General features: G+C 47.8%; 8 protein-coding genes across 8 annotated transcripts; 4 read left to right on the forward strand and 4 right to left on the reverse strand.

Annotated features, from left to right (window-relative positions):
- Nucleotides 1–609: 609 nt before the first annotated feature.
- On the reverse strand, nt 610–3571 carry F9C07_2285771 (cytochrome P450 monooxygenase). The gene is made up of 4 exons (XM_041294316.2): nt 3488–3571; nt 3127–3430; nt 2628–3071; nt 610–2564 (listed from the first exon to the last, which is right to left on the reverse strand). The coding sequence occupies exons 2-4, from the start codon at nt 3303–3305 to the stop codon at nt 1646–1648; spliced, it is 1542 nt and encodes a 513-aa protein (XP_041149638.1). The 5' UTR covers nt 3306–3430; nt 3488–3571; the 3' UTR covers nt 610–1645.
- Nucleotides 3572–3776: 205 nt separating this feature from the next.
- Nucleotides 3777–5698, forward strand: F9C07_2167265 (putative cytochrome P450). Its single transcript, XM_041287002.2, has 5 exons — nt 3777–4017; nt 4079–4941; nt 4999–5109; nt 5173–5339; nt 5395–5698. Exons 1-5 carry the CDS (start codon nt 3804–3806, stop codon nt 5570–5572), a joined length of 1533 nt encoding a protein of 510 aa, XP_041149637.1. The 5' UTR covers nt 3777–3803; the 3' UTR covers nt 5573–5698.
- Nucleotides 5699–5803: 105 nt separating this feature from the next.
- F9C07_2285773 (putative C6 and C2H2 transcription factor) lies at nt 5804–7629 on the reverse strand. Its single transcript, XM_041294315.2, has 3 exons — nt 7273–7629; nt 6751–7216; nt 5804–6691 (listed from the first exon to the last, which is right to left on the reverse strand). The coding sequence occupies exons 1-3, from the start codon at nt 7461–7463 to the stop codon at nt 6104–6106; spliced, it is 1245 nt and encodes a 414-aa protein (XP_041149636.2). The 5' UTR covers nt 7464–7629; the 3' UTR covers nt 5804–6103.
- Nucleotides 7630–7668: 39 nt separating this feature from the next.
- F9C07_2285774 (putative MFS multidrug transporter) lies at nt 7669–9367 on the forward strand (the record flags this gene model as incomplete). Its single annotated transcript, XM_041294308.2, has 2 exons — nt 7669–8654; nt 8719–9367. The coding sequence occupies exons 1-2, from the start codon at nt 7747–7749 to the stop codon at nt 9365–9367; spliced, it is 1557 nt and encodes a 518-aa protein (XP_041149635.1). The 5' UTR covers nt 7669–7746.
- Nucleotides 9368–9978: 611 nt separating this feature from the next.
- Nucleotides 9979–11136, forward strand: F9C07_2285775 (putative Zn-dependent hydrolase of the beta-lactamase protein). Its single transcript, XM_041287001.2, has one exon. The coding sequence runs from the start codon at nt 10270–10272 to the stop codon at nt 11065–11067; it is 798 nt and encodes a 265-aa protein (XP_041149634.1). The 5' UTR covers nt 9979–10269; the 3' UTR covers nt 11068–11136.
- A 626-nt stretch (nt 11137–11762) lies between these two features.
- F9C07_8004 (family 88 putative glycosyl hydrolase) lies at nt 11763–12863 on the reverse strand (the record flags this gene model as incomplete). The annotated part of the gene is made up of 1 exon (XM_041286992.1): nt 11763–12863. The coding sequence occupies one exon, from the start codon at nt 12861–12863 to the stop codon at nt 11763–11765; it is 1101 nt and encodes a 366-aa protein (XP_041149633.1).
- Nucleotides 12864–13547: 684 nt separating this feature from the next.
- Nucleotides 13548–15419, forward strand: F9C07_8005 (permease of the major facilitator superfamily; the record flags this gene model as incomplete). Its single annotated transcript, XM_041294307.1, has 5 exons — nt 13548–13901; nt 13973–14250; nt 14331–14849; nt 14907–15118; nt 15175–15419. 5 exons carry the CDS (start codon nt 13548–13550, stop codon nt 15417–15419), a joined length of 1608 nt encoding a protein of 535 aa, XP_041149632.1.
- A 633-nt stretch (nt 15420–16052) lies between these two features.
- On the reverse strand, nt 16053–16859 carry F9C07_8006 (uncharacterized protein; the record flags this gene model as incomplete). Its single annotated transcript, XM_041286998.1, has 1 exon — nt 16053–16859. One exon carries the CDS (start codon nt 16857–16859, stop codon nt 16053–16055), a length of 807 nt encoding a protein of 268 aa, XP_041149631.1.
- Between the last annotated feature and the right edge of the window lie 492 nt (nt 16860–17351).

Genomic DNA, 17351 nt, shown 5'->3' on the forward strand with positions numbered 1-17351 from the left:
TTTCTACGTCGCATGCCGATTACTGAATGTAAGATATTCAAGGTTGAACTGTAATACTAAATATGGAACAGGGGCGGCCGAGGTATGAGCCCAAGGAGATATTCAGATAATGATGGATCATATGTCTATTCTGATGTCTCATGATTATTTCTGATTTTAGTAAATGCTCCTAGACCGCGAGCTATCTAGATGCAATGTACCAGAGAAGAAGAGAGATCGATCAGAACTTCACAAAGGAGAGAAATATTGCCTACCACGTTTTGAACAATCGAATCCACAAAGCCGGTCCCATTTGGTCAGTAGAACAACTCAATCGGGTAATACCGGCGGCTTCATGTCGGTATTCGATATAGGGTTATCATCAGGGCGGGACGTGATCCTCCTTGTGTAAATGCTATTGTATTTATTAGGTGCAGCTAGATTAACATCGTCGTGAAAAACGCACAGGTAATCAACCATGGCGTGAAAACATCGCCCTGATTCCTGTGGAGATGGTTGTATGTATATCATTTCCTTTTACGGCCAGCTGTACAGAGGAAACAAAATATAATAGGGCCACGCTTGGCACAAGAACTCTGATAGTTCCACTGACGAACTTTACGCGAGCCGCTCCACCAGAGATCGACACGATCTTTTCGCACCCTATCTCAGTGTAGATTTTGCAGCTGACCTGAGAGTTGGGTCAAACATCTTCACAACCCACCCCGAACCCAGCCGGTTGGGTAGCTATATGTGTATTTTACCTATCTAGGTTTAGCCGATGACCTTAGTGAGGAATCCCACAGGTAACCTGTCCCATTCGGCAGTCAGCTGAAAAGTTGGGCCAAAACCTCTGCCCTGTCAACACCTCTAAGAACGAAGAATACACTACTGCATGCCTTCCAATACCATGCTGCCAGTGATGCAAATGGTATGACTATGGCAGTCTGATACTTCTGCAACTCCAAAGATCCTGCAGGCATAGTCAAAGGGCGGTTTGTGTACCTTGGAAATCGAAAAGGTTCTAGGACCGTGTGGCGCCGGAGGACCACGTACACATTAGTAGTAGATCGCGTAGGCGATCCCGATAGCACGGGCTATCCGTCGATCAAGTATCGTCAAGGCTTTTGCGATTGTGGAGTTTTTGTTTTACGAGTGGTCGAGTAATGAACTATTCTTTCGGGCTTCATCTGATTCGAAACAGGAGCAAATCCCTCTAATCAAAGTTTTCATTATGCCGTCAAATAAGCCGAGGGAGGAAAGACGAAGTTCAGCTTGCATGGCTCAGCTCGGCTTATCTTCTGGAACTCACCACGCAAATAGTGGAGATGAAGCTCCCATCCCTTTGATACACGGCACACTCTTAGCCCGAAGATATCGTTTAAGTTTAACCCTAAATATGGAGGTCAGTCAGCCCCTCCGCATTTCCTCACCGACTAAAAACAAAAGAGTTTCACGAATTTGTGGATGTGGTATTTTTCATACGTAATTTACCATTTTCAGAGTGTATATTAGAGTGACAGAAAATGGAAATGCTTCTCCGAACCGCTGGACAGTTGAAGATAGATATCAAGGCTGCATAGAAAAGCACTGTTGATCCTCCATTGATTCTCCCCCTGATTTTGCTCTATAATAATGATGACTGGTTGAGCAATATACGCAATCATTACCCAATTATCAGGCCATACGTCCCCTTCCCAGGAGTCACAGTCGTCCTCCATTCTAGCCCCTTATATTCCGGTCTTTCGACTGCAGTCACCATGAACTTTTCAGCGGCCGGGGGAAGCGATGCAGCGACTGCCTTCGCATTCGTTTTAGGTTCAGTCCAAGAGCCCTGGATGGGACGAATATCATATCGCACAAGAAGTAACGCAACGAGAGCCAAGATCTCTCCGGTTGCAAAATGGCGCCCAGCGCAAATATGTGGAGATAGACCGAAGGATAAAAACCCGGATGCTTTCGATTTCTTGTGCGTTTGGTGAGCGATTTTGGTAAAGCGCTGCGAGTCAAAGTCCCCGGCGTCCGATCCCCACGTTGAGTTATTCTTATTGATGGATGGCGCAGGAATCAGGAGGGTTGAACCTGCCTTCAAGAGCCAGCGATCATTTAATAGTGTATCTTGGTATATCACACGGACCTGACCGGAATTAGATCGCGTTCTAAGGGTCTCCTGGAATGACGAGAGAAGCGTCGGGCACTTTCCCCGGATATCTGCTAAATCCAGGGTATGGGTTCCTGTCGAGTCGATGGAGAGCGCATTCTGATGAATCTCATCTTGTATGGCGCTTAATAGCTCAGGGCGAGATAGTATGTCAAAGAGCAGCCAAAAACAGGATGGGACCGTATTGGACAGGATTCCAATCCCCGTAAGTATTTCTAATCTTGCAATGTCCTCCAGGCTTGCGCCGGCCTCTTGCTGAGCCTTCCATCGAGAATAAGCTAAAGAAGACGCAGAAATATGGCCATCCGCTTGGTAGAATTGAATAAAAGCCTGTACCAGCCGTTCTCTACCTTTCCAGGCTTTTCGACATGTAAGCCAGGGAAGGGTGTCAACGAGTAGCAGGCTTAGGTTTGATTCAAAATCCCTATACATCGTTATTTTGGACAATAAGGCAAGTCAAAGTGAAGACCCAAGGAGGCATAATTACCAGAAGGCCTTTCTGATAGCTTCGGATTTGTAAGGATTCAAAGGGCCATAGATAGCATCCGTACTAGCAACCGTGAGTGTGTCGCTGCACCATTCATATAAATCAAATGACAGGGTAGGGCTCGAGGCCACTTGATCGACGATGTGTTTAAGGACATGGATCATCTGCTCATTTAAATGGTCTAGCTTATCGCCGAGGAGCGCAGGACGCATCACTTCCACCGTTTTCTTGGCAAGTCCCTGGCCTCCCAGTTCTTCCTCCCGGAGAAGTTGCAGACCAGGCTTTTGAATACCCCCTGCCCGCTGTGCCATAGCTGTGAAGAGCGGGTTGAATGACATGGTACTACGATTCTGTCGCACGGAATGGAGTAAGTCTGGAGATGCGATGATATAAACTCTTTGCTTAAGAATACTCATGGTGAAAATTGGCAGAGAGTGTTTACCACTAAAATCATGATTAGCATCCTACATTCCTTCTTTGATAGGAATCCGCTCAATACCTTTCTGCGGCGAAGTACCCAATTCCATATATAAGGAAGGAGATCAGGTGGCCAACCAGTGGGATTGTGCTTGAAACAAGAGGTGGCTCGCGGGGATCCAGTTTGGGGCGTTGAGTGAACAAGAGGGAGGCGAGAATAGCGACCACGCTTAATCCCACAATCGTGGTGAAGTCAGACATGGTCGTTGGATTCTAATCGAGAGCCAAGTTGGTATCGTGAGGAGTGGGAGCAACAGCCTTCTACTGTCTACACTTGATTCCAGATAAATAGTCCCTCCCGCTGAAATATTACCAAATCTCATTCGGTGAGTAATTTTCTGTTATTTCGTACGACGTATCATTGAATTTTCCAACAGTTAAAGTTCAACTCGGTATTTTACTTGTGGAGCACCAGGTTTGCTTGGTGGCACTAGTATTTTACGTACTGTACAAAGTTACTATATCAGTGTTTAGAACCCATTCCAGCTTTAGTTTCTCCCTCTCTCTCTCGCTAGGCATCTTCCAATTGGCACGTTAATAGAGTAGAGTAAAAATGAGCGGGTGCTATGCCGGCGAACCAGATATTGACGGTCACATATATCTTCGAAAACCCCCCAGCTGAAGGTTGAGGTTTGTGGTAGCCTCCCGTTTCTCACGTTTGGCCACCTCAGAGCCCGTTCAACGTGGCAAAGAAAAGCAATGGATGAATTTACAATTTCCGCGGGGAGCCTTTGTTTACTTTTGCTTGTAGTAGGCTTTAGTATCCAGAGTATTTACCGGCTGTTGTTCCACCCGCTTCGCAAGTTTCCAGGCCCTAAACTAGCGGCTATTTCTCATCTGTACGAGTTTTACTACGATGTGATTTGTAACGGTTCTTATCTCTTCAAGATTGAACAACTGCATCAGAAATATGGTAAAAGGCCAAGAACCACCCAGCAGCGTACAGGGTCTGTGTTTTGCTAACAACCCTAAAGGGCCAGTCGTACGCATCAATCCGCGTGAACTCCATATTAATGATCCTTATTATTACGAACAAATCTATGCCGGTAGCTCGCGTATCCGAGAAAAAGATCCCAGATTCATTGGCGTGTTTACGACACCTTTACCAATGGTTGCAACAGTTGGTCATGAACACCATCGGGTTCGCCGTGGCCTCTTGAGCAGCTACTTTTCGAGACGAGCATTGAAGAAGGCCGAATTGATTATTGACCAAAAGGTAGACCGCTTACTTGTACGCTTCCACTCCGCCTTTAAATGTCATGCAGTGTTGCCCTTGCAGCGTGTCTTTGCAGCTCTTGCGGCAGATATCGTCTCAGAGTACTGCTACGGGGCTAGCCAAGGATACCTGGAACAGAAAGTCTTTCAAAATCAGATGATCGATGCGGTCAATTATGTCATGTCCATGTGTCATATCAACAAGTCTATCCCTATCATTCCCAAGCTTCTTCGCTGCGTGCCGGTCGGGCTCATGGAGAAGTTGGGCCTTCAGATGGCCGATGTTATTGGAGTGAGGAACCTGATTCGTCGAGAGGCGGCGAAGTCCCTTGACAAGGAGTGGTTGTCGCATGACACCAATGTGCTCTCTAAAAACGTCTTTGATGCTATAGCTGCCGCCGATGTCGCACCACAGGAGAAGACGCTGCGTCGACTTGAAGAGGAGGGTGCGGCTCTCTTCGGTGCTGGAATTGAAACTACCGCAAGAGCCTTGACCGTCGCCATGTTTCATTTGATCAGTGATGAGACGATGATACGCAAGCTACGCGACGAGCTCAAGCAAGTCATGCTTTCTCCGGCCAGTCGACCAACCTGGGCTGAGCTGGAACAATTGCCGTATTTGGTATGATTGTGCTTTCTACAATGTTGATATTGCTCGTTGCTAATTGGGTACTGCTAGACTGGAGTAGTTAACGAGTCCCTGCGGCTCTCATTTGGGCTGGTGGCTCGCTCTCCTCGCGTTTCACCTATCGAATCATTAGCGTACGGTGAATACGTGATTCCACCTGGGGTAAGTAGGCGGCACAAAAGCTATAACGAGGTCAGTCAACTGCTAACATTCTTCATGTATCAGACACCAGTGAGCCAGTCAGCCTACTTTGTTCATATGAATCCCCAGGTTTTCCCGGAACCGGAATCTTTTAACCCTGAGAGATGGATCAAAGCCGCTGAGAAAGGACAGTATCTGAGCAGATTTCTTGTTGCATTCTCCAAGGGAAGCAGGCAATGTCTAGGGATGAAGTACGTTTGTTTCTTTTACCTCCCATTTTCTTATTTCTAGACTAACGGTATTTAGCTTGGCTTATGCTGAACTCTACTTAACACTAGCGAGAATCGTTCGTCTCGTTGATATGAAACTTGTGGGTACCACCATCGACAATATCCGGGTTGGACGGGACCTTGGCCATCCAGCCCCGAAGGCTGGTAACTTTGAAGTTAAGGTTGAAGTTATGGGGATTGCAAGTAAATCTTAATAAGTCTGAGTAATATTTTAGAAACAGCACTTCTAGGGTATACTCACTAACAAGATTAAAAAAACCGATGTTTATATTCCTAGATATGTTCTGTTTCTTCCTCACTCATGCACCACTTCCTTGGGCCCTTTATAACTGTATATACAAATACGAGTACTTATACCCTCTACTATAGGAATTATACATATAAGGAATTGCACTCTTTGAGGATAGATCGACACGTCTGATGGTATTGAGGTTTGGACCCATGCTCACGACTAGAATGTTTCTAAACCAGTATTAAACATCTTATTAACATTGTATGTATATGGAATATATATTTCAATTGGAGCATACTTCTTTGCCCGAAGCTTTACTGTATAAAAGGAGTGGCCGCATGTATCTGAAATTGATCGATCACCCGTGATTAACCAACTATCGATCCCACAGCGTATTGGTTCTTAGGAAGACATACGCAACAAAATATACGTGGTATTCAGGTTATTACTCCTCAGTCACCCTTGTGGGCTAGATCTTAACTGACGTAGCGAGCTATATCCAGTCAAGGCCGACACGAGAATCGTACAATTTCCCCGATGTCTGGGAAATCCAGTTGTCGGTATCTCGATTATCCCTACATGCCTGGTGGAAAATAGCACTTCGAATTGATTCAGCTCCAATACTCGATGGAGCGTTCCACATTTCGTCACTATCCGGCATGCAAAAGTCCAGGTCTGACAGAGTTAGAAGCTCACTTCTCATGTCACTACTATCGCTGTCGGTCGTGCCGGCCAAGGCACTCCGAGTACAGAGTCGACAGATCTTATATAGCGCCAATCCGAAACGCTTGATTTCTTCCACGTTCACCCATACGAGTGCTATCGGCGCCGAGGAGTGGTGCTTAGCAAGCATATTCGGATAGGAGAACAAACCAAGCTCGCGACAGGTTTCCACGAGAGATGTAAGGAGTTGATATTTGGTGTTCGGCAGTTGAAAGCGCAGGTTCAAATCAAGAGGAGCCTCTTGTTTGGCTACAAGTACAGCGAATATAAGCTGCAGAAGGATACTCTGGTAGGTCGCCATGGGCCAGGGCGTGTCATTGCTGGAACGTGGCGTCGAGTTCGATATATACCATTGACTCTGGGGGACAGAGAACGTCAGCAGAAAGTTAGGTTTTCTTATCAGGGATCGGTTCATACCCGTTGAGCTTCAATCGCAGAAAGCAACTTACGATGGAAATTCATCGCCGAGTCCCGTGCCGCTTGGTCGCCTTTGATCCACAGCCCAATCATTAACATCGATTGTAGAAGGATACACGGCTCTTTCGAAAGCTCAAATGTCCCCCGATGTAGGAACGGCCAAGTCGGATGAAAATTTTGAAAGTAAATATCAATGAAGTCCTGAGCAATCCACCGGGATTCGCCAGGCACCGAATTCACTATATCCGGGTTCAAGCTCGTTTGTGTCTCTTGGGGTCTGTTTTTGCCATGAGCCACCTCCTGAGGCTGTGGACAGGTGATCCCTCGCCGCTGACATCGATTACATGGGTATCCACCGTCACAACGTTCCTTTCGAGCATGGCAAGCTCCGCAGGCCTGCCGCGCCCGAGATTGTGGGGGCTCTCTCTCTGGATGATATTTCCGGATATGGCGGCGTAATAGATCGCTAAGCAATAGTTAGTTGCTACATTAGGTCACTGTAACGATTATCATGGGACATGCTTTCTAGCCAGGGTACTATCGCAGTGTGGACAGGAGAAGCGCTCCCCTTGCTCATGATTTGCCATGTGTCGGTTCAAGTGTTCTTTCCGTTGATAAGTCATGCTACATCCGGGGTATTTGCATTGAAAAGCTGGTTGAGCAGAACTGCCATCTAAGCGTGGCGGCATTCTAGCATACCTACGTTGTGGCATCTTTCGCGTTATCCGGAAGATGTTGAGTATATGGTTGAGAGGGATGCCGAGTGGGATGGAAGTTGAGTGCCCTCATCACCTTTTCTATCTGGTTTACTAAGCCCATGGGTCAGCCGGCATCCCGCTCGGCCAATCCCGCTTCGTCAAACTATATAGCAGGTATGAGTGATTCTTCTATTTGTATTTTCATAATTTCGGGTCCTAGTCTCGTTTGTGGCTATAGTATCTGATTTTATCCTCTGAATACTGCATTACTCAGTTTTGGTGAAAGAGGCCTACGACTATGGGTTTTTCTCGTGACTCCGAGGCAACAGACATATTCGTCAACGAGCCTGAGCTGACTCGAAGCTATACAGCAGATGCAGAAGGCTGCACTGCTCAGGCGCTTGAACCCGCCATCTCCAAGCTGCCTAGCTTGGAAAACTCTTCGGGATATGAGGTCTACTGGGAACCTGAGGATCCCGAAAACCCTCGGCTCTGGCCGTTATGGTACAAAAGTGTCAGTATTGTAACGATGAGTCTTGGGGCGACAGTTGTCAGTCTTTTCAGCACTTTATACACTTCAGGAATCCCTGGTCTGGAGGATGAATTTCACATATCCAAAATTATCGGTCTTCTCGGTGTCTTTACCTACCTTCTCGGTATGGGGTTGGGAACTATTATCACCGCCCCACTGAGCGAAGTTGTCGGTCGACGACCGGTTTACTTAGTCTCCATGACCATTTTTCTCTTGTTAATCATTCCGAGCGCTTTGGCTCGTAATATAGAAGCGATATTAATTAGCAGGTTCTTCGGAGGTCTCTTCGGCAGTGCGATCATGGGCAACTCTCCAGCCTCAGTGAACGATATTGTCTCTGATCAACATCGCGCTCTGGCTTTCAGTATCTGGTCGATTGGGCCTACAAATGGTCCCGTCTATGGTCCCATCATCGGTGGTTTCGTTTTCCAGTATCTGGGCTGGAGGTGGACGAACTGGATTGTTCTGATCATCGGTGGTGCAGTTCTCGCTTTGATGTGTTTAATCAAGGAAACATACCCTCCGGTGATCCTCCGAAAGCGCGCAGCGAAAATCCGGAAAGAAACAGGAGATCCCAAGTGGTGGACGCGCTACGATGGTGGAGATGATTTGTCCAAACGACTTAAAATCGGTCTCAGCCGGCCATTCATTATGCTTGTGACCGAGCCAATCTGGTAAGCATCCTATCCTGAATGCTCTGTGTCTGTATAACCCTGATCCGACGTTTACCCCTTATAGCATATTCTGGAACAGCTATATCGCAATCGCCTACGGCATTCTTTATCTGTGTTTCGTGGCCTACCCGATCGCCTTTCAGACAGAACGAGGCTGGTCACCTGGGATCGGCGGACTTTCCTTCATCGGCATCGGATCCGGTGTCCTCATCACCATCGCATGCGAACCCATCTTCCGCAAGGCCATCAATAGCCACCGCAAGGACCCTGAAACCGGTGAGGTACCTCCAGAGGCTATTGCCAGCGTTGTTATTCTTGGTGCAATCCTCCTCGCCGTTGGGCAGCTGTGGTTCGCCTGGACTTGTACACCAAATGTGCATTGGATCGTGCCAATTCTGTCCGGCGTCCCGTTTGGGTCCGGCAATGCATGCATTTTCATTTACGCCACTAGCTACATGGCCCGCTCGTACGGTATCTACACTGCTTCTGCGCTGGCGGGGAACATGTTCTTCCGCAGTATTATGGGCGCTTGTCTGCCGCTTGCGGGGCCGTCGATGTATAGTGCCCTGGGGCTAAATTGGGCCAGTACTTTGCTTGGCCTTGTGGAGACGGTGTGTATCTCTATTCCGGTTGTTTTCTACTTCTACGGGCGTAGGATTCGTAAGGCAAGTCCCATGATTCAGGCGATGGAGAGGATGCAGGCTGCGACATAAATCTCACCGGTATTAACTCTTCCGAACGTTATCTAGACTTTCAAGTCATTTTGTTTTCGTTTCCTGTGTCTGATTAGAGACTATATCAGCTTAGTGCATTGAATACTTACGACCTACGATTGAGCCTTATTGATCTATATAATAAGCTATAATAGCCATGTTAAACTTATACTTATATATCTCTTTGGGTTATCTGCAGATACTGCTTGAACCAATCAAGCTATTAGTCACAGCTTAACTATTTCCCAAGCCTTACATGCTATTCCATGTCCACTTATTCTTAAGATCCGAGACAAGTTTTGAATGTGACTGAGTAGCTTCTCCTACTGGCGAAGTCGTAACAGGGGCGTCATATTCGTAGCCTCGGTATGTAGGGCTATCATGTATGATTCGGCAAGAACTCTAGGTGGTCATGCCGATGCTAGTAATCTCGCATTGACCGGCGCATCACGCCTGGATAACGTAAAACTAACATTAATGAACAGCTTAGTTGATCTATTAGAAATATGGGAGCTGGGTTTGGTTGCCAAAGGCCTACATCTTTGTGTGGGGCGCTCCTGGTGGGCTACGTACGGGCTGACAGTCCGGCATTTGGATCCGAAGCTGAGATGCGAGGAGGGATACCGAAAGTCGGGATGCCGATGGGAGGGATGCCGCTGAAATAGTGTTAGAGATAGGTCAAGATTTACGTCATCTAGATTTCTAATGGCCTACAAATGGATCCCGTCACTGAATTGATTTACATACTCGAGGTATAAGTACCGGGCACCGATCATGTAGCTCCTCAACATTCTTCATTCAAATCCAGAACCAGTATCATCGTGCATTACAAAAGATTCAAAAAGTCACTCACCAAGCCTCTGTTTCCTCATACATACTTCTTTCTCAGATCTATAGACACCATGGCTCCCACTCTTAACATCACCCACATCGGCACAGCCACAGCCATCCTCGAGATCAACGGCGTCAACTTCCTGACAGACCCTTTCTTTTCTCCAGCCGGTACCACCTGGGACCTGGGCATTGCAGTCCTGAAAGTGACAGAAGACCCTGCCCTCCGCCTCAACCAACTCCCCGTGATAGACGCCGTACTTCTAAGCCACGAAGATCACCCCGACAACCTAGACGACCTGGGCCGTCAACTCCTAGACGGACGCCGCGTCTTCACCACCGTCGACGGGGCTAAGAATCTCGCCCCTCGTCCCGCCGTGCACGGCATGAAGCCCTGGGAAGAAATTGACAGCATTATCGCCGGCAAGAAATTCAAGATAATTGCAACCCCGACCAAGCACGTCCCTGGAGACGAATGCACCGGCTTCATTATCACCGGAGAAGACTTTGGACATCACCATGACGGTCTCCCCAACGCAATCTACTTTACGGGTGATACTGTCTATATCGAAGAATTGGACTCTATCGCGGATCAATATCACGTCTGTGCTGCTGTGATGAACTTGGGGAATGCTCATGCTCCTAACAAGGAGGATCCGAATGGTCCACTCATGCAGATTACCATGGGTGGCAAGGATGGTGCTAGGTTATTCCGTGCCCTTAAGGCCGATGTTCTTGTTCCGATGCACTATGAATCTTGGGGGCATTTTACTCAGTTTGGGGATGAGCTGCGTCAGGCTTTTGAGGATGAGGGTATCAGTGATAAGGTCTGTTGGTTGAAGGGAGGCGAGGAGGTTTCGGTTCTTTAGTGTTTCTTGAGATGTCATTTTTTTTTTTTTTTTTGTTATGAACTTAGACTATAAAGTGTATTAGACTGGACAGACTTGGCAATATATTTTTGTTCGTTTTTCTTTCGAAAAGTAATTTTATTAATCTGAGCTCAGTCGCGCTGGTAACTTGCTAGTAATGTCCTCGTGAGGACTGAATATATAATTTTACTGTGTACAAGGGGATATAGGAGTAGGGTGAGGGACGATCTTCATTACTCAACAATCAATTCCGTTGGCGAATTAGTCAAAAGTCTTGAAACTATGATTCATCACTAATGGTTTTATAAGCATCGGTATGTATTTCTTAAGTCCAAGCTAGCCATTGCTTGTCTACCATTATGACTGGCAAGTCAGCGCATCATTCACCTTAGCAGATACGAGCTGTGACCAAAAGAAATTAATTGATAAATAACAAGGAACATAAATCAAGTAGTAATATTTTCTTCCATCGTTTTATTTATGCTTCTCTCTCTATATATAAGTTATTGTCATAAAGGCCTTCTGAGGCATCAGAATGTTCATATTGACGACTAGACCGACGCTCTATCACGACATTTACATAAACCAGAACATGTAATTACCAGATCAGAAGTGGTTCATTCTACCTCATAATCATAAAATCTATATCTATCATGGCACATCTATGTACAAACAATCATCAGACTACTAACCCATCACAGGAATCCGCGCAAATGCTCGCCGAGAGCCATAATAGCCATGGCCTGGCCATACGGCATAGACGTGAGGGGGATATCCTTATAAAACTGCAGGGTATCACCCATTCCCGTCCCGAAACTCGTGTTCTGCAACTCGCCGTCGCCATCCACGTGCCCTACTACAGCCGCGATCGCCTTTTCGGCGACGGGCTTGTATTCCGCGGAGATGTACCGCTTGCGCACTGCCTTCAGGATACCATATGCGAATCCGGCGGTGGCAGATGACTCGACATAGGAGTCTGGGTGGTCAAGGAGAGTGTGCCAGGAGCCAGACTCGTTCTGGAGACGCTGGAGCGCCTCGCATTGTGCTTCAAGCGTGTCGATGAGGTGGACCCGAATGGGGTCTGTGGGCTCAAGCTCGAGCAACTCAATAAATTCTGGGATGACGATGGTGATCCAGCTGTTACCGCGGGCCCATCGCGCCTGCGCGAAGTTGTGGCCGCCGTCTTCGAAGGTCCATCCGTGGTAGAATAGTCCGGTCTTGGTGTCGAATAGGTATTTGATGTGGAGGAGGAATTGCCGCTTAGCTTCGGCGATGTACTCGGGGCGGTTTAGTAGCTTTCCGATCTTTGCGAGGGGCATGACGGTCATCATCAAGGTGTCATCCCAGAGCTGCTGGTAGTTGTCTGTGAGATAGGTGGCGTGCTGCAGACCGCCGTAGCGCGTCCGAGGCAGGTCGTGCATGGCCCATTCGGCCCAGGCGTCTAGCCAGGGGAGATAGGTGATGTTGCCGGTCTTTTCATAGACGTAGGCCAGTGTGAGGAACACAGCCATAGTGTTGATATTCTTGGTGGTGCCGCCCTCGGCAAACCGGGCGGCAAACCAGTCTTCAATAATTTTTAATAATTCAGGATCACCGGTCTGTTCGTAGTATTTCCAGATACCGTACAACCCGATGCCGTGGGTCCATTCCCAGCCATGCCAGGACTTGGTATCGATAATGCGACCGTCTGCCAACGGCATAAGGAATCGGCCGGTCTCATCTTTGATGTTGACGAGGTTATGAATGAGACGGTTGACGGTGTCGCGCACCTGCGGAGGGGAAGTATTGGACGACATAGTGAAGCACAGAGACACTTGAATATGCCAAAACTTTAAGAAAATAAAATCCCAAAGGAATGCGAATCGGGGTAGAGGAAAAGCAGGGTAAGAGTGAACGGACCAAGCGCCCTAATAACGCTCACCGCAGGGGATCCACAAGTTGATACGCGGAGAAACTCTCAACACTTTGTCCGTGGGATGCTTTTAGCTTCGGGTCAACGCCAACCGAGGAGGCGTACTAGATTGTACTTCATTGCGCCGGTTTTCTTGGCTCTGCTCGCTTATTTGACGAGAGAATGCATGAGTCCCAAGCTTCGCAGTGGACCAACGGCACTTACCCGATCTCTTCGCTTCCAGCTCGGGTTATTCCTCTCCGCAAAACCTTTTCCCCGGACGAAGTTGACCCACGGGGTGGCCAAAATGCAGAACTGGGGAAAGATACGCCATGACTCGTTGACCTTGGGGTTAGACCGCTCGTGTGTTCTTCCTGTAGTGTCGCCATTAATTTAAAAATGAATAATAATAATAATTAACTGTTTACTACGTACCCCGTGGAGAGACTGCTGGCGATAAAAGGTCCCAGCACCCCTCCTGGCATTCTCTGACCTTCCTGACACTGTTCGCTTTCCATCCTGCTAGGAGGTTTCATCCGATACTGCAGGTGGTGGCTCACGTTTTCATTTTCCCCTTGCACATTCCACCATGACAGACGCAAGACCCCCATCCGCTGGTGAACCCCAGGTCCACCAGGCCACCTCTCCCAACCCTGAGATGAACGACCTGAAGAAAGACATCTCTCACGTCGAGCGGGTGCTTTCTCCCAATGACAAAGATGCCGTGGACTATTCCCGTGTCGACAATGAGCTCCAGGATTATGCAAACCGCGGGCGGGTAGAAATCGATGAAGCCACCAGTCGACAACTGCGGCGCAAGATTGATCGTCGCGTACTGGTGATCATGATCATAACATATTTCTTACAAGCCCTGGATAAAGGCACAATGTCCTTCGCATCCATTATGGGTATTCGCGAGGATACTCACCTACGCGGTCAGGAGGTATGTATCTCTGAACCATGAGTGAGAAAGTGGGCAGGAAACCTTGATGCTGACACACTTTCCCTTTGAAGTACTCCTGGTTGACGACCTGTATCTACATTGCTGTCCTGATAGTGGAGTATCCAACGAACTGGATCCTCCAGCGAGTCCCCATCGCCAAATACCTTGGCATTAATATCTGCCTTTGGGGTGCCACTCTGGCACTCCACGCGGCTTGCCACAACTTTGCCGGTCTAGTCACAGTGCGTACCTTCTTAGGTATCTTCGAAGCTGTCTGCCAGCCTTCATTTGTGATCCTCTCGGGAATGTGGTATAAGAGAGAGGAACAAGCTGACACCGTCACATACTGGTGGGTAATCCCTAAATCATCGACCTCGCTCCTCCAGGGAGGCGGCTAGGTTGACTGGTTCGAATCTAACCTTCGTCTAGGTACATGATGAACGGAGGTCAGCAGATTGTCGGGGGTCTGCTAGCATACTGTTTCGGTTTGATCGGTAAAGACAAAGCCATTCACTCATGGCAAGCGCTTTTCATTTCATACGGATGCCTTTCAGTACTCTGGGGTTTGTTCGTCCTCTGGTGGATGCCCGATTCACCTATGCGGGCCAAGTGCTTCACCGAAGAAGAAAAGCATTTGATGGTCGAGCGTGTTCGTGCCAACCAAACGGGTATGCAAAACAAGAAGTTCCGGAGCTACCAGATGTGGGAAGCCTTCTGTGATCCGCAAATGTGGTGTTACTGCGCGATCCAGGTTTTCACTACGCTTCCCACTAGTGGTCTGGGTTCCTTTGCCAACATTATTATCACTGGCTTCAACTTCACCGAGCTGCAAACTCAGTTGTTAGCTATGGTCCTGGGTTTCTATATCATTATCGTCCTGATGTCGTCCGCATGGTTGGTGAAGAAGACTCAGCAGAACTTGCTTGTCATGCTGGGCTTTATGATCCCGTATGTCCCATTCCCTTGTCCACCTTCCTTTTAAAGAGTATCACTAACACCTACCAGATCATATGTTGGAACTATCGTCCTAATGACAGTCGAAAATAAGAACTTGGCCACAAAGGCCGGTCTCCTCATCAGCTACTACATCACTCTGTCGTTCTGGTCCGCCCAGGGTCTCTGTCTCTCCATGGTCTCCCGGAACATTGCAGGAGCAACCAAAAAGTCGACCGTAGTCGCAGCCACCTTTGTCTCCTGGGCTGTCGGCAACGCCATTGGTAAGCACCCAAGACCCCCTATAAAGGCCTAGCAAAGCTAACATTCGAGTCATCAGGCCCGCAGGTTTTCCTGTCCAACGACGCGCCCCGCTACTTCATTGCCTTCGGTGTCCATCTCGGATGTTACACTGCCATGTGCCTGGCCGTGATTTTCCTTCGCTTTTACCTCATGGCGCAGAATAAGAAGAAGGACCGCATGTTGCAGGAGGCTGGAGTTAACCCTGCCATGGCTGACAACCTTGACCACGCTTTTGAGGACCGGACGGACCGGGAGAATCTTCACTTCAGATATATCTATTAGATACTGGTCTCCTTGGTCATTTTAACACTGGTTGTTATTGTCTGTGCGTATGTTTGATGTATGGAATGAATAAATATACCCTTTTCTCTTGTAGTCTTGTCTCAAGTCCTGTTATAAGTGAGGGCGGACTTGCAGATCTTCTGCAGGTCGTCCGCAAGGGATTGCCTAGTTGCGTAAAATTGATCGACCGATCGCTGCAAGGTTAATCTGGCATGTTCACAATCAGGGGTGTGGGGGAGGATACCTCAAGGTTAAGTTGTTAATAAAACAGCGCCAAGGGATGCCTGTAATGTGCATAGCGCAGTGGTAACAAAAATGTACAAATTGGTACTTGCGATTCGTAGACTAGTTCAACATCCGATTGTACAATATGCGATGTGTATTGTGAACAATTTTCAAAAGAAATGGAAGATAGGATATACATAAAACAAGGCCGTCATCAAACCCGAGATACTTGTTGTGTTGTCATGAAGAGGACATATCACGGCGAAGGCCGCCTCTTTTTTTTTTTTTTTTTTTTTTTTTTTTTTTTTTTTTTCTCTCTCTCTCTTTTGACCTCTTGTTTCCGACGCCTTTCCCGTGGATGTCGGATTGATGGGCAAGGGAGTATTCCGCCAATACCTCGTTCAATCTCTACCAAAAGTACCGGCGTTTCTTGTCCTTCTTCTTCGACAGTTCATCTTTCAATTCCTTGACTTGTTTCTCCAGTGCCTTGCGTTGTTCTTCAACAATCGAACGTTTATACCGTGATGAAACAAGTTTGTTCCTGGTTTCCTCCAGAGTTTTCTGCGCTTCGTCACGTTCGCTCTCAGCAATTCGGGCCTTTTTCTGTGCATCAGCGGCCCGCCGCTTAGCTTTCTCAAGGGCCTCTTCCAGTTGAGTCTTTTCCTTTTGTACCTTCAAATTCGAGGCTTTTGTGTGCTTCTGAAGTAGGCTATCCTTCTTCGTGAGCATTGCCGCCTGGGACTCCGCTTTTTTGTTTAGGGTCTGGACTTCATTTTGCATCTCACTGAGCTGTTTTTGTAGCGTTTCGTGATGACGTGCGATATCCTTCTCTTGGGTCGAACGGTTTTGCGACTCTTCAAGAGCTATGCGTAATGCATCTCGCTCTGCATTAGAAGCTTTCAATTCTCGTTCCAGATGGTCGATATGGGCCTGCCAATCACTGATTTGCCTGGCGTCACTACGATCCTTTTGGAGCAACAGGTTAAGGCGATTCATGTCACGGTTTAGGGAGCTCCCTATGAGTTGGATCCGGTCTTCAAGATCATCCTCGATCCATTGGGTGTCCTCATAGACATGGGCTCTATGAGCACGGTCGCTCCGTTTCTCCCTGCCGAATTCCGCTTCAAAACGGTCCTTGTGGACGGCCATGAGCGACGACGGCGGGAGGGCCGTTGTGAATGACTGGGGGGAGTCGGGAGGGGTATCAGTAGACATCGTATGCGGACAATGACTCTGTTGTCTGACAATCAGGTCTGCCCTATGTCTGATTAGATCTCACATAACGTTAAAAAGTTCGTGCATTGAATGTACCTAAGTATGTATTCAGCTCGTGCGATTGGACTTCTGACCCGTGTCGCATCGGCGCTCTATCGCAGCGTTAAGAGTGAAAGTCAAACTTAACTGTCGGGTACCATGCGGGGAAACAATCACATAAGGGCTTTTTAAAGTGGTACAAAATGAGGAAGTGCATTGCTGATGGTGCGTGATACATCGCCAGCTGGCGATGTAAATGTAATGTTGTTATTCGTCACTTGGCATCCACTCCCGTCGCGCCACGGAAACTGGTGTGGACGATTCTCCTTAACGGCCACGATGGTTTATGGGGACTTCAGTCAATGTTTCATATTCCCAGCCATGCCCAATGACAAATTTACGATTGTCGGTCGCCTCCATTAAACCACACCGCACATTTAACCGCAAGGATCG

This window comes from Aspergillus flavus, chromosome 6 (assembly GCF_009017415.1).
Source record: "Aspergillus flavus chromosome 6, complete sequence".
NCBI classification, from domain to species: Eukaryota; Fungi; Ascomycota; class Eurotiomycetes; order Eurotiales; family Aspergillaceae; genus Aspergillus; species Aspergillus flavus.